The sequence below is a fragment of the Sus scrofa genome, chromosome 2 (assembly GCF_054392235.1).
Source record: "Sus scrofa isolate SSC_HxYL_T2T_F1_AM1 chromosome 2, Sscrofa_HxYL_maternal_Yorkshire_Landrace_v2.0, whole genome shotgun sequence".
In the NCBI taxonomy this organism is placed as follows: domain Eukaryota; kingdom Metazoa; phylum Chordata; class Mammalia; order Artiodactyla; family Suidae; genus Sus; species Sus scrofa.
Window position 1 is genome coordinate 69,449,818 of NC_139384.1, and position 10,707 is coordinate 69,460,524.

Below are 10,707 nucleotides of genomic sequence, written 5' to 3' on the forward strand. Positions count from 1 at the left end.
TTGCGGGTTCGGTCCCTGCCCTTGCTCAGTGGGTTAACGATCCGGCGTTGCCGTGAGCTGTGGTGTAGGTTGCAGACGCGGCTCGGATCCCGCGTTGCTGTGCCTCTGGCGTAGGCCGGTGGCTACAGCTCCGATTCAACCCCTAGCCTGGGAACCTCCATATGCTGTGGGAGCCGCCCAAGAAATAGCAACAAAAACAAGAACAACAAGAACAACAACAAAAAAGACAAAAAAAAAAAAAAAAAAAAAAAGAATAAATAAAATTTAAAAATAAATAAATAAAAGGCAGTTTCTTTTTTTTTTTTTTTCTTTTCACCTTTTCTAGGGCCGCTCCCATGGCACATGGAGGTTCCCAGGCTAGGGGTCTAACCAGAGCTGTAGCCACCGGCCTACACCAGAGCCACAGCAACACCAGATCCGAACCACGTCTGCGACCTACACCACAGCTCATGGCAATGTCGGATCCTTAACCCACTGAGTGAGGCCAGGGATCGAACTTGCAACCTCATGGTTCCTAGTCATGTTCGTTAACCACTGAGCCAGGACGGGAACTCCAGTTTCTTTAATAAATACAAATAAGCCATTTCTCAAAAAGCAGATTATCTCTTTGCAGCTTTAGTTTTTGCTAACTTTGCAGAGATTCCCCCAGGAACAGACAACAATTGTTGAGGTACCACAGTCTATCATGATTTGCAGGAACTCCTTTTCTCCAAATGATTCCAGAAAACCATCACAAAAGTCTCAGGCATTTGTTTCGTTTTGGGTTTTTCTGTGGGGAGATGAGATGTTAGAAAGGGCATCAGCATCCAGTTTGGGAGCACTTCAACTCACTCATCACTAAATTAGCAGGAAACTGCGGAAATTTTGCACATTAGAGGAACACAAGGAAATCATATCATACCCAACAGACTGGGGGGAAAAAGTTAAAAGCCGTAATATCTACTGCTTGTGAAGATGTAGAGAAAAGGGTATTTTTTGATAGGACTGTTAAAAATGTACATGTCATCATGGCCCTTCTGGAAATTAGTTTGATGGTATTTAATAAACATAAAGACACACAAAACTAGTGACTCAACAACCCCACTCCTAAGACTTTACCCTGAGCAGTAAAAACTCTAGGAAACAAAACAAATGGCCATTTAGGGAAATAGTCTAAACGTGGTCTGGAGGAGTTCCCGTTGTGGCGCAGCGGAAATGAATCCAACTAGTATCCATGAGGATTTGGGTTCTATCCCTGGCCTCACTCAGTGGGTTAAGGATTCGGCGTTGCTGTGAGCTGTGGTGTAGGTCACAGATGCAGCTCAGATCTGGCGTTGCTGTGGCTGTGGTGCAGGCCGGCGGCTACAGCTCTGATTTGACCCCTAGCCTGGGAACCTCCATATGCCTCTGGTTGGGACAAAAAAAAAATTGTTGTCTAGAATTTCAGCTTGTCTGTCCCCCCACCTTGATTCCCTCCCAGCCCATCCCCCAGGACCTTGGACGGGGAGGGATGAGTCACAAGGAGCCAGGGCTGGCAACGCCACGCTTAGGGCAGGCTAGTCAGGAGGGACAAAGGAGCGATATTTCCTGGATACGGAAACCGGGGCGAGAGACAGGCGGCTGCAGGAAACACTCGGCTGGGGCCCCGCCAAGCCAGGGCAGGCGGGTCAGCCAGGCCCAGCTGCCCAGACAGGCTAGTCTGGAAGCCCCAAGGAAGCAGGGACGTCCCTGACCCTGAGCCTACTGCCTGAGAAGCCTGGAGTCCTAATGAGGATGCTGACAGAGGCCAGTCCCAGCAACCATAGGACAACACCAGAGTCTGGATTCCAGACCCTGACATTCCCACATCGGAACTTGACTCAGTCGTATCAGCCTCCATTTACTCACCTAGAAATGAGTGTAATAATAATCATGCTGGGGGGTCTTGCTGTGGCTTCAGTGGGTTAATGATCCAGCTTGTCTCTGAGGAGGCACCTAGCCTAGAGCAGTTAAGGATCCGATGTTACTGTAGCTGCGGTGTAAGTTGCAGCTGTGACTGAAATTCAGTCCCTGGCCTGGGAAATTCCCTATGCTGCAGGGGTGGCCAAAAAAGAACCAGAAAAAAAAATCATCCAAAACTCTGTGGACCCTTGGTTCTCTGACTCTTGGTCTCTCCCATTCAGAGCATCCTAGGATATCACCCTTCTTCTTTTTCTTTTTCTTTTTCTTTTTTTCTTCTTCTTTTTCTCCTTTGGCTGCCTCATGGCATCTGGAGTTCCTGGGTCAGGGATCAGATCTGAGCTGCCGTTGTGACCTAATCCACAGCTGCAGCAACAACCAATCCTTATCCCACTGCGCCAGGCCAGGGATCCAACCTGCGTCCCAGTGCTCCCGAGATGCCACAGCAGGATCTCCTAGCATATCACCCTTCTAACCAGCCCCCATTCCTGTTTCCAGCTCAGTCCTTCAACTACCTGGACCTCAGCCTCTGCCTCCAGCAGAGCCTCTGTGCTGGTCCAGAGGGATCTTTTCATCATGGTATCTGACCATGTGCCTCTCCTGCTTGCACACCCTCTCTGTCTCCTCGTTACCCTGGGAACAGGGCCCAGCGCCTCAACTCTCTTGTGCCCTCCTTCCCCATGCACAGTGCCACTTTTGCCTCCAGCTGTCCTAGACACTTTTTTTTTGTCTTTCTAGGGCCACACTCACAGCATATGAAAGTTCCCAGGCTAGGGGTCGAATTGGAGCTGCAGCTCCTGGTCTGCACCACAGCCACAGCAATGCCAGATCCTTAACCCACTGAGTGAGGCCAAGGATCGAACCTGAAACCTCATGGATACCAGTTGGGTTCGTAACCCACTGAGCCACAACCAGGACTCCCTGTCCTGGACATTTGATTCTTTCACTAAAGACTCACTTTTTTTTTTTTTTTTTTTTTGGGCCACGGCCATAGCATGCAGAAGTTCCAGGGCCAGGGATCAAACCTGAGCCATAACAGCAACCTCAGCCACAGCAGGGACAATGTCGAATCCTTAACACCAATAGGCACCTCCCCAAAGACTCACTGACTCAATTGTGCTGTGCCCTTAGACTAGACTGACTTTTTCTTGCCTGCAAAGTCTTCCCCCAAGGCCTGGCCTTAGAGATCTCTCCTCCAGGCAGCCCTCCTAGATGCCCTAGACATAGTTCTTGTTCCCTCTGGGTACCGTGCCAGCCCCTGCCTTCCCTCATTCCCAGCCCCAACCCTCTAGCTCTGACTTCTCCCAGGCCGGTGCCCTCCCCTTCGAGGTGGGGGTGGTAGTGCAGGTGGGAGCTGAGTACCAGCCAGGGAGCAATTGACAGACCTCCCTGACCCTGTGGTCCAGTCTCTGCGTGAGGTTCTGACTCTTTAGGGATTTCCTGTGACCTCTAAAAATAACCTCCATGACTGTTTCCCACAAACCACCTCTCTTTTCTTGGAAAAAAGGGACTGGAGCCAAGGACCTCGGTCTAGCTGTGTGCCAGGGCCCGGGATAGGTGGGCGGGGCCAAGCATCCTTCTCCAAGAGCTTCAGTCTCTCTCTTCACTCAGACCCCACTCACCCCTCTGGAAACCCTCCAGACCCTCCCCCCACGGGGGACCTCTGGGCACCCACCCCTTCTAGACCTACATTATTGCTGCTTCTTTTTGACTTTCTGCAAAATGGATGTAATAACAATATTGGGGACTCAGCCCACAGGAGTGATTTTTCCCTCCAGAAGCTCCCCTCCCGCCAGTCAGTAAGGGGACTCCAGCTGGCGAACAAGCAAACAAATCAACAGATAGCGACATATTGCAATGACGTCCTGAAGAAAGAGCGTCGGAGGTTTCCTTTCACTGGGTGATGGCCCCAGACACCTCCCAGCCTCTGCTCATGCGTCCCCTGGAACCGGAGAGCTTGTATCTTCAACTACTGGAGGTAGAGATTTTTTTTTTTTTTTCTGATGCTAGAAAAGATCTTGACCCTATTTGAGACTCCATTTCCGCCTGTGGCAAGTGGAGTTAACCACTGCTAGGCCACCAAGTGGGTGTGGAAGACTGGATCCCGGGCACCATACCGGAACTCCTCCCGAGCTTCGCTGGAGGACCGGTAGGCATTTTATTCGCTAGAGCAAAGCGCCCTCTGCTGGTTGTTCACTACCACCTCGAGGTCCTGGAATCAAAAACCTATTAGGCCCTTCTCCCTTCTCCCCTCACCCAACCTCATCCCTCTCCTCTCTAGCCCTCACTCACCCGGCTTCAGCCAAACTAGCCACCTCTCTGTCCCTCAAACTCACCAGGATGCTCCCGCACATTCTTTGCCCTCTGCCTGGGAACGTCTTGCCAGCCTCTTCCATCTGGTTTCCTTCTTCTCACTTTTTAAATTTTTTTGGCCATGCCCTCAGCATGGCCATGTGGATGTTCCCCAGCCAGGGATCGAACCCGTGCCACAGCAGAGACCCAAGCTGCTTCAGTGACAATGCTGGATCCTTAACTCTCTGTGCCACAAGAGAACTCATCACCAGTTAGGTGTCAGGCCAAGGTGTCTCTGTGGCGCCCGTCTGCTCTCAAGTCCTGACCAGGTCAGGTCTCTCCACTGGTTTGTGTGTGTGTGTTTGCTTTTTAGGGCTGCAGTTGCAGAATATGGAAATTTCCAGGCTAGGGGTTGAATCAGAGCTATAGCAACTGGCCTACGCCACAGCCACAGCAACGCAGATCTGAGCTGCGTCTACAACCTACACAACTCATGGCAATGCCGGATCCTTAACCCACTGAGTGAGGTCAGGGATCAAACCCACATCCTCACAGATACTAGTCAGATTCATTTCTGCTGAGCCACAACTCGAACTCCCACATCTCTTCATTGTAAGCTTGCACAGCTGCTGTGTCTCTTCAGCAATGGTGGGAGTGATGCCTGCTTGCTCCCCTCTGGTTCCCAGCACCCTGTTGCACAGGAAGCTCACAATGAACTCAAATTGCAGTCAAGCCAACCTCTGTGCCATCCCAAAGTTGGAGACCTCTGGCAACTAACCTCTTCTCTGAGCCTGTTTCCCCATCTGTAAAACTAACAAAATACCCACTGCTGTTATAAAGATCCAATCAAACAACTCTAACACATAGTAAATGCTTGACAAATATCTGCTGAGTGAATGAATCACTGAATGAATAAGCTTGGAGAGGACGTAAGGCTCAGGATTTTGCAAGGCTTTTTTTTTTTTTTTTTGGTCTTTTGTCTTTTTTAGGGCTGCACCCATGGCATACAGAGGCTCCCAGGCAAGGGGCTGAATCGGAGCTGCAGCTGCCAGCCTATGCCACAGCCACAGCAACTGGGTATCTGAGCCGCATCTTCCACCTACACCACAGCTCACAGCAACGCCGGAGCCTTAACCCACTGAGCGAGGCCAGGAATCGAACTCGAATCTTCATGGATACTAGTCGTTAACCACTAGGACATGACAAAAACTCATTGCAAGTCATTTTTTTTTCTTTCCTTTTTTTTTAAGGGCCGCACCCACAGCATATGCAGGGTCCCAGGCTAGGGGTCTAATCGGAGCTACACCTGCTGTCCTATGCCACAGTCACAGCAACACCAGATCTGAGCGGCGTCTGTGACCTACACCATAGCTCATGGCAACGCCGGATCCTTAACCCACTGAGCGAAGCCAGGAATCGAACCCATATCCTCATGGACACTGTGTTCTTAACTGGCTGAGCCACAATGGGAATTCCTTTGCAAGTCACTTTTAAGATAAAAGCAGCAACGTTTCAAGATTAGTAACACAAAAGGAATCACAGTTTGCAGCGCCATAAACACTGATTTGAGGAGTTCCCGTCGTGGCGCAGTGGTTAACGAATCTGACTAGGAACCATGAGGTTGCGGGTTCGGTCCCTGCCCTTGCTCAGTGGGTTAACGATCCGGCGTTGCCGTGAGCTGTGGTGTAGGTTGCAGACGCGGCTCGGATCCCTCGTTGCTGTGGCTCTGGCGTAGGCCAGTGGCTACAGCTCCGATTGGACCCCTAGCCTGGGAACCTCCATATGCCGCGGGAGCGGCCCAAAGAAATAGCAAAAAGACAAAAAAAAAAAACAAAAAAAAACCACTGATTTGTGTACAAAATACAAGACAAAACATGTTTTATAGGTGCATCCACAGGTATGAAAACAGGCAGAGAAAGTTCCGAAAGGATATAAGTTAAGCCCTGACCCCAGGGGAGGGGGTAGTTAAACATTTCTGAGGTGTATTTTTTTTTTTTAACATTCCTTTGGTATTTGCAAAATAAATTAAAAACCATGAAACAAAGACCCCTGAGACCCTCCAACCTCCAGCTCACCCGTACTCTCCCAGCATCAGGTGCTTCCTGCATTCAGTCCTACTCCAGGGCCTGAACTCCCAGCAAGGCCCCACTAGGGAACCTGGTCAGCTGCAGCTTGAGTACCACCAGCAACAGAGGCTTTACCATTTGGGGTCAAATTCTTCCCCGAGGAGGAGAGACTCCCACTTGGCCTAAGCTGTTCCCAGCTGTATCAAGACTTCTGGGTGTCCATTCAGCCTGGGCCTGAGCTCCGGCTGTCCTCTCACTTGCCCACACAGAAGTCTCGGAAGATGATGTCCAGGATCTCCTCGGTGCCCCCTCGGCCGGTGAGGCGGGCCAGGTGCCCTCGGGCCACCCGGAGTGCCTCAGCTGCCAGAGCTAGGTCTTTTGCTTGCTTGTAGTGACCAAGGGCATCCAGGCAGCCCTGAAGGTGATGCTGGTGCCTCGCCCGTGTGAGAAGCGGTGGGCCTGTGGATGGATCCCCGCACCTGGAAGGGACAAAGGATGGAGTCTCTCTCAACATTCAAAGGAAGGGTGCTCATATGATTTGCTAGATATAGAAACTGAGCCTATAGGGCAGGTTCCTGCCCAGAGCCAGTGGCTTAGCCCCTGAACTTGAACTTGGAGAGAGGGAGGCTGTGGAGTGCAAAGGGGGCTCACAATGTAGCCAGCTCCTTCCTCAGCGCTTCCAGGAGGCCATCCAACCCCTCGCCGGTCAGACAGGATAGTAGCAGGTAGGGGGGCAGGTCAGGATGGAGGTCTGGGCCCCCAGAAGGCAGCAGGTCCGACTTATTCAGCACCAGCAGGAGGCGCTGGCTGCTCCCATGGGGGCTCCCAGCAACCGTGGGGATGACAACAGTATCCAGGAAGTTACAGCTAGACGAAGAGGTCAGGTCAGAAGCATCCAGCACGGCTAGAATGAGGTCAGCCTGCTCCAGCCTGGGGGAGTGAGAGAATGGAGCTTGGACCCCAGAGTTGAGCCATTACGAGCACTGGGTGGGGACAGGGACAGAGGCAGAACGTTACAAACCTGCCCTCCCCAAATAGCAGACTCTCCACTTGGGGTCTAGTGGCCTTTCCTCATTGAGGAAAAATGAAAAATAAAGGCAAGGGGTTGAAACAGCAGAGGAAGGGCCCTGTTTCCCCTTCCGACCACCCTGATTGCCCACCTTTTTTGGGCGCGCCGTACGCCCTCCTTCTCCACAGGCCCCACGCCCTCCCGCAACCCCGCCGTGTCACTCAGCAGCGCAGGGAACCCGGCCAGGTCCACGGGAGTCTCCAGCACGTCTCGGGTGGTCCCCGGCTCAGGGGACACGATGGACACAGGCTTCTGGCCTGGGGGTGGGGTGGGGTAGGGTCAGAGGCGGGGGCAGGGCTGGAGCTGGCTGGTGTTCTACCTCCCTGGCCCCTTGCTCACCCCTAAAAGCTCAGTACCCCAGCTCCTAGTATACCCCCTGCCCCGGGCCCCGCCCCCCTGCCCACGCACTGAGCAGGTTCACCAGGCTGCTCTTGCCGGCATTAGGAGGTCCAGCAACCACTACGTGCGCCCCTGAGCGAAGCCTCTGTCCACGCCTGGCATCTCGAAGGTGTGTGCCCAATGCCACCTCTAGCTCCCGCACTTCGCTGTCAGCTGTAGATGGAAGAAAGCAGGAGGGAGAGTAAGGGGGTCTCTAAGGGCTGAGATGCCAGATGTCCCCACCTCCCACCCCCAGGCAGACCCACCTTGATCCAGGACGCCCTCCTCTAGGTTGTCATCCTCACCAAAATCAATATAGGCCTCCACATGGGCCAGAGCCTGAAAGAGGTGAGTTTGGGTAGTGTGATCACCCAGGAACCCACCCCCCAGTGTCCCCAGGTCTGGCCCGGCCCAAGGTGCCCGACTGTGGGCTCACAGGAAGCTCTCATGCAGGTTAGACAGGCAAGTGATGAGCAAATGGTGTACTTGCCCTAGTGAGGGTCTCTGCCCAGCCTTGGCAGAGGTGGCCCAGCTCCCCGTCCAGCTGCCTCAAGGCCTGCCGCCGCTGCGCCTCAGTTTCTGCATGGATCAGATCTGCCAGCCCCTCTACCTCAGTCAGGCTCAGCTTCCCATGGGCGAATGCCCTCCTGGTGAACTCGCCTGCCTCTGCTGGCCGCAGCCCTGGCACACTGCCTGCAGGAAGGTTCAGGGTCCTAAGCCCCTTTTGGTTCCTATCCAGGCCCACTGGTATATAGCCACACCTTAAACCCAAGGCTGCAGACTCACCCAGGGCCTGCAGGACACCACTCACCACAGCTGGGCCTCCATGCACATGGAACTCCGCGCAATCCTCACCGGTGAAACTCTGGGGACCTAGTATGGTGAGGAGATAGGTGTCAGGAGGATACCACCTGGGTAAAAGTCCGGAAGGAGGAAGTTGGGTCATAGAAGCTATATGAGGTTGCAGATCTGAAGTCCCTCACCTGGAAACCAAAGCACCAGCGCGCGGTCCAAAGGCTCCCCAGAGCAGGGGTCGCTGAGGAGGCGCAGGCAGGCTTTGCGGGCCGGGGGTAAGTCCCGGGGCGCCGTAAGGCTCCGGAGGGCGTGCCCGCTGGCTGGGCCGCTGGTTCTAATGACAGCGATGCCGCAGCGGCCTTGGCCAGAGCTCAGTGCGAAGATAGTGGACCCGGGACCCAGGGCCGGGGCGCCACTGCTCTGGCGCGGGCACGGCCTGGAACTGGAAGAGGAGGAGAGTCAGTGTTCTGAGAAACTCTGCCGCCAGAGTGGCAGGTGGATCGAAGGCTAGATGGTCAGGAGATGCCCCAAGTGTAAGTTCTGCGGCCGGGGGGATGAAAAGATTGGAAGGTTTGAGGCCGTAAGATGACTGAATAGAGATGTCTGAGAGAAGTTGATCCACATGTGGGCTCTGCGGCAGGGGGATGGACAGAGCCTTGGAAGAAGACCAAAAATACGGCTCTGCCAAAGGGAACTGGACCTCCAGATCCTAGGGAGAGGATCTGGGCCCCAAGCAGCGCCCTACGCCGTCACACCCCCTCCCCCAAGTGAGAAGCCCCACCTGAGAGGCCCACGTGCCGCCCGGGCTACCAGGGTCCATAGTACCCGCCACATGGATTCACAATCAGCGACCAGCCTTGGCAGCGCCCAGCCGGGGCTAGCCCCGCCCACCTCGCGGCGTGATCCGTAAAGGGCTCAACAATTCTCGGTTACCATTGGGCCCCGTAGAAGACGTACCGCCCACCCACTGAAGATCTTAGCTTCTATTGGCTGATTCCAGGAAAGGACAGGGTGCTAGCACTCCGGGTGCAGCTAAATGGTGTTCCCCCTGCAACATTAGACAGAATTTTTGGGATCCTAGAGCAGCAGGGATCTGAGATACCGGAAAAGAGGGTGGGGGTAAGAACAGGGCTTGGCTTAGGGCGGTGGGAATTATGGAGAAGAAAGGATTTGAGTCCCGTTTGGCCACTACATAGCCTTAGGCGAAGCAAGAGCATCTCAGTGACCGGGAGAGAATTCCGGGGAACCTATGCACTGACCCTGGGAAAATCTTGTCCATACTTCTGGGAAGATTTCTAGTTTTCTCGGAACTCTACAGTTCTCACCCCTCCCTAGATTTCCTCCCGCTGTCTCCATGGCCTCGTATACCCTTCTTCCTCTGACAAGCTCAGCCTCAGTGCCTAGCTCCAAGGTCCCCTTTGCCAGGAAGCTTCCCTAGAACCCCCAGCACAGTCCTCTCGCCCCTCTGGGCTACTCTGGCCCAGGTCTGCTGCTGCAGAGTTGAGTGTTCGGTTGGTCTATGGCTCCCCGAAAGCCAGAGGGGAGTCTCAGAGATTACTTTCAGGTTAACCCAGGACAGCGGCGGCTGATGGAATAAAGCGCAGATGGTGGAATTCCAGGCACCGGACGGGTGGGATCTCAGCAGGACGCTTTCGCACGACTAATTCTCTGGTTCTAGGACGGAGCGGGAGGGCGGCGCTCATATACTTTGGGAAGACGAACAGGATACAGGTCTAAAGACCCCATGCCTCGCTCTGCTCAATTTTTTCATTTGTAAAGAAGGGCAAACGATGACATTCGCCGTCTCCGAGTTCTGTCTGTCGAAAGTATACATCAAGTGCCTACTGTGTGAGAACAGAATTTGCCTGGGACTCTGCGCGCGCTGGCTTTTCAGTCTAATGGAGGAGGCCATTCAGGGTGGTCGGGAGGTCCAAGTGACAGGCAAAATACAGGGCACTCAGTTAAATGTGAATTTCAGATAAACAATGAGTAACGTTTTAGTGTAACTATATCCCATGCAATACTTGGGACATACTGAAAATTTATTCATTTATCCGAAATTCACATTTAACTAGGAGGACTGTAATATTATTATTGTTGTTGTTGCTTTTTAGGGCCGCACCCGCGGCATATGGAGATTCCTGGGCTAGGTGTCGAATCGGAGTTACAGCTGCCAGGCTATGCCACACC

At 53.4% G+C, this 10,707-nt stretch overlaps 1 protein-coding gene across 3 annotated transcripts; it reads right to left on the reverse strand.

The window, feature by feature from the left end:
• Positions 1-6,057: 6,057 nt before the first annotated feature.
• On the reverse strand, positions 6,058-9,402 carry GTPBP3 (GTP binding protein 3, mitochondrial). 3 transcript variants are annotated; one of them, XR_014837420.1, is made up of 9 exons: positions 9,299-9,402; positions 8,706-8,959; positions 8,509-8,595; positions 8,213-8,415; positions 7,989-8,061; positions 7,753-7,896; positions 7,297-7,601; positions 6,927-7,205; positions 6,058-6,754 (listed from the first exon to the last, which is right to left on the reverse strand). XR_014837420.1 is itself a non-coding variant. In XM_021083562.2 (9 exons), exons 1-9 carry the CDS (start codon positions 9,349-9,351, stop codon positions 6,529-6,531), a joined length of 1,485 nt encoding a protein of 494 aa, XP_020939221.1. In that variant the 5' UTR covers positions 9,352-9,402; the 3' UTR covers positions 6,058-6,528. The 3 variants fall into 3 exon arrangements, 1 of the variants encoding a protein (XP_020939221.1); XM_021083562.2 differs by having other exon boundaries at positions 7,436-7,601; XR_014837421.1 differs by lacking the exon at positions 7,297-7,601.
• Between the last annotated feature and the right edge of the window lie 1,305 nt (positions 9,403-10,707).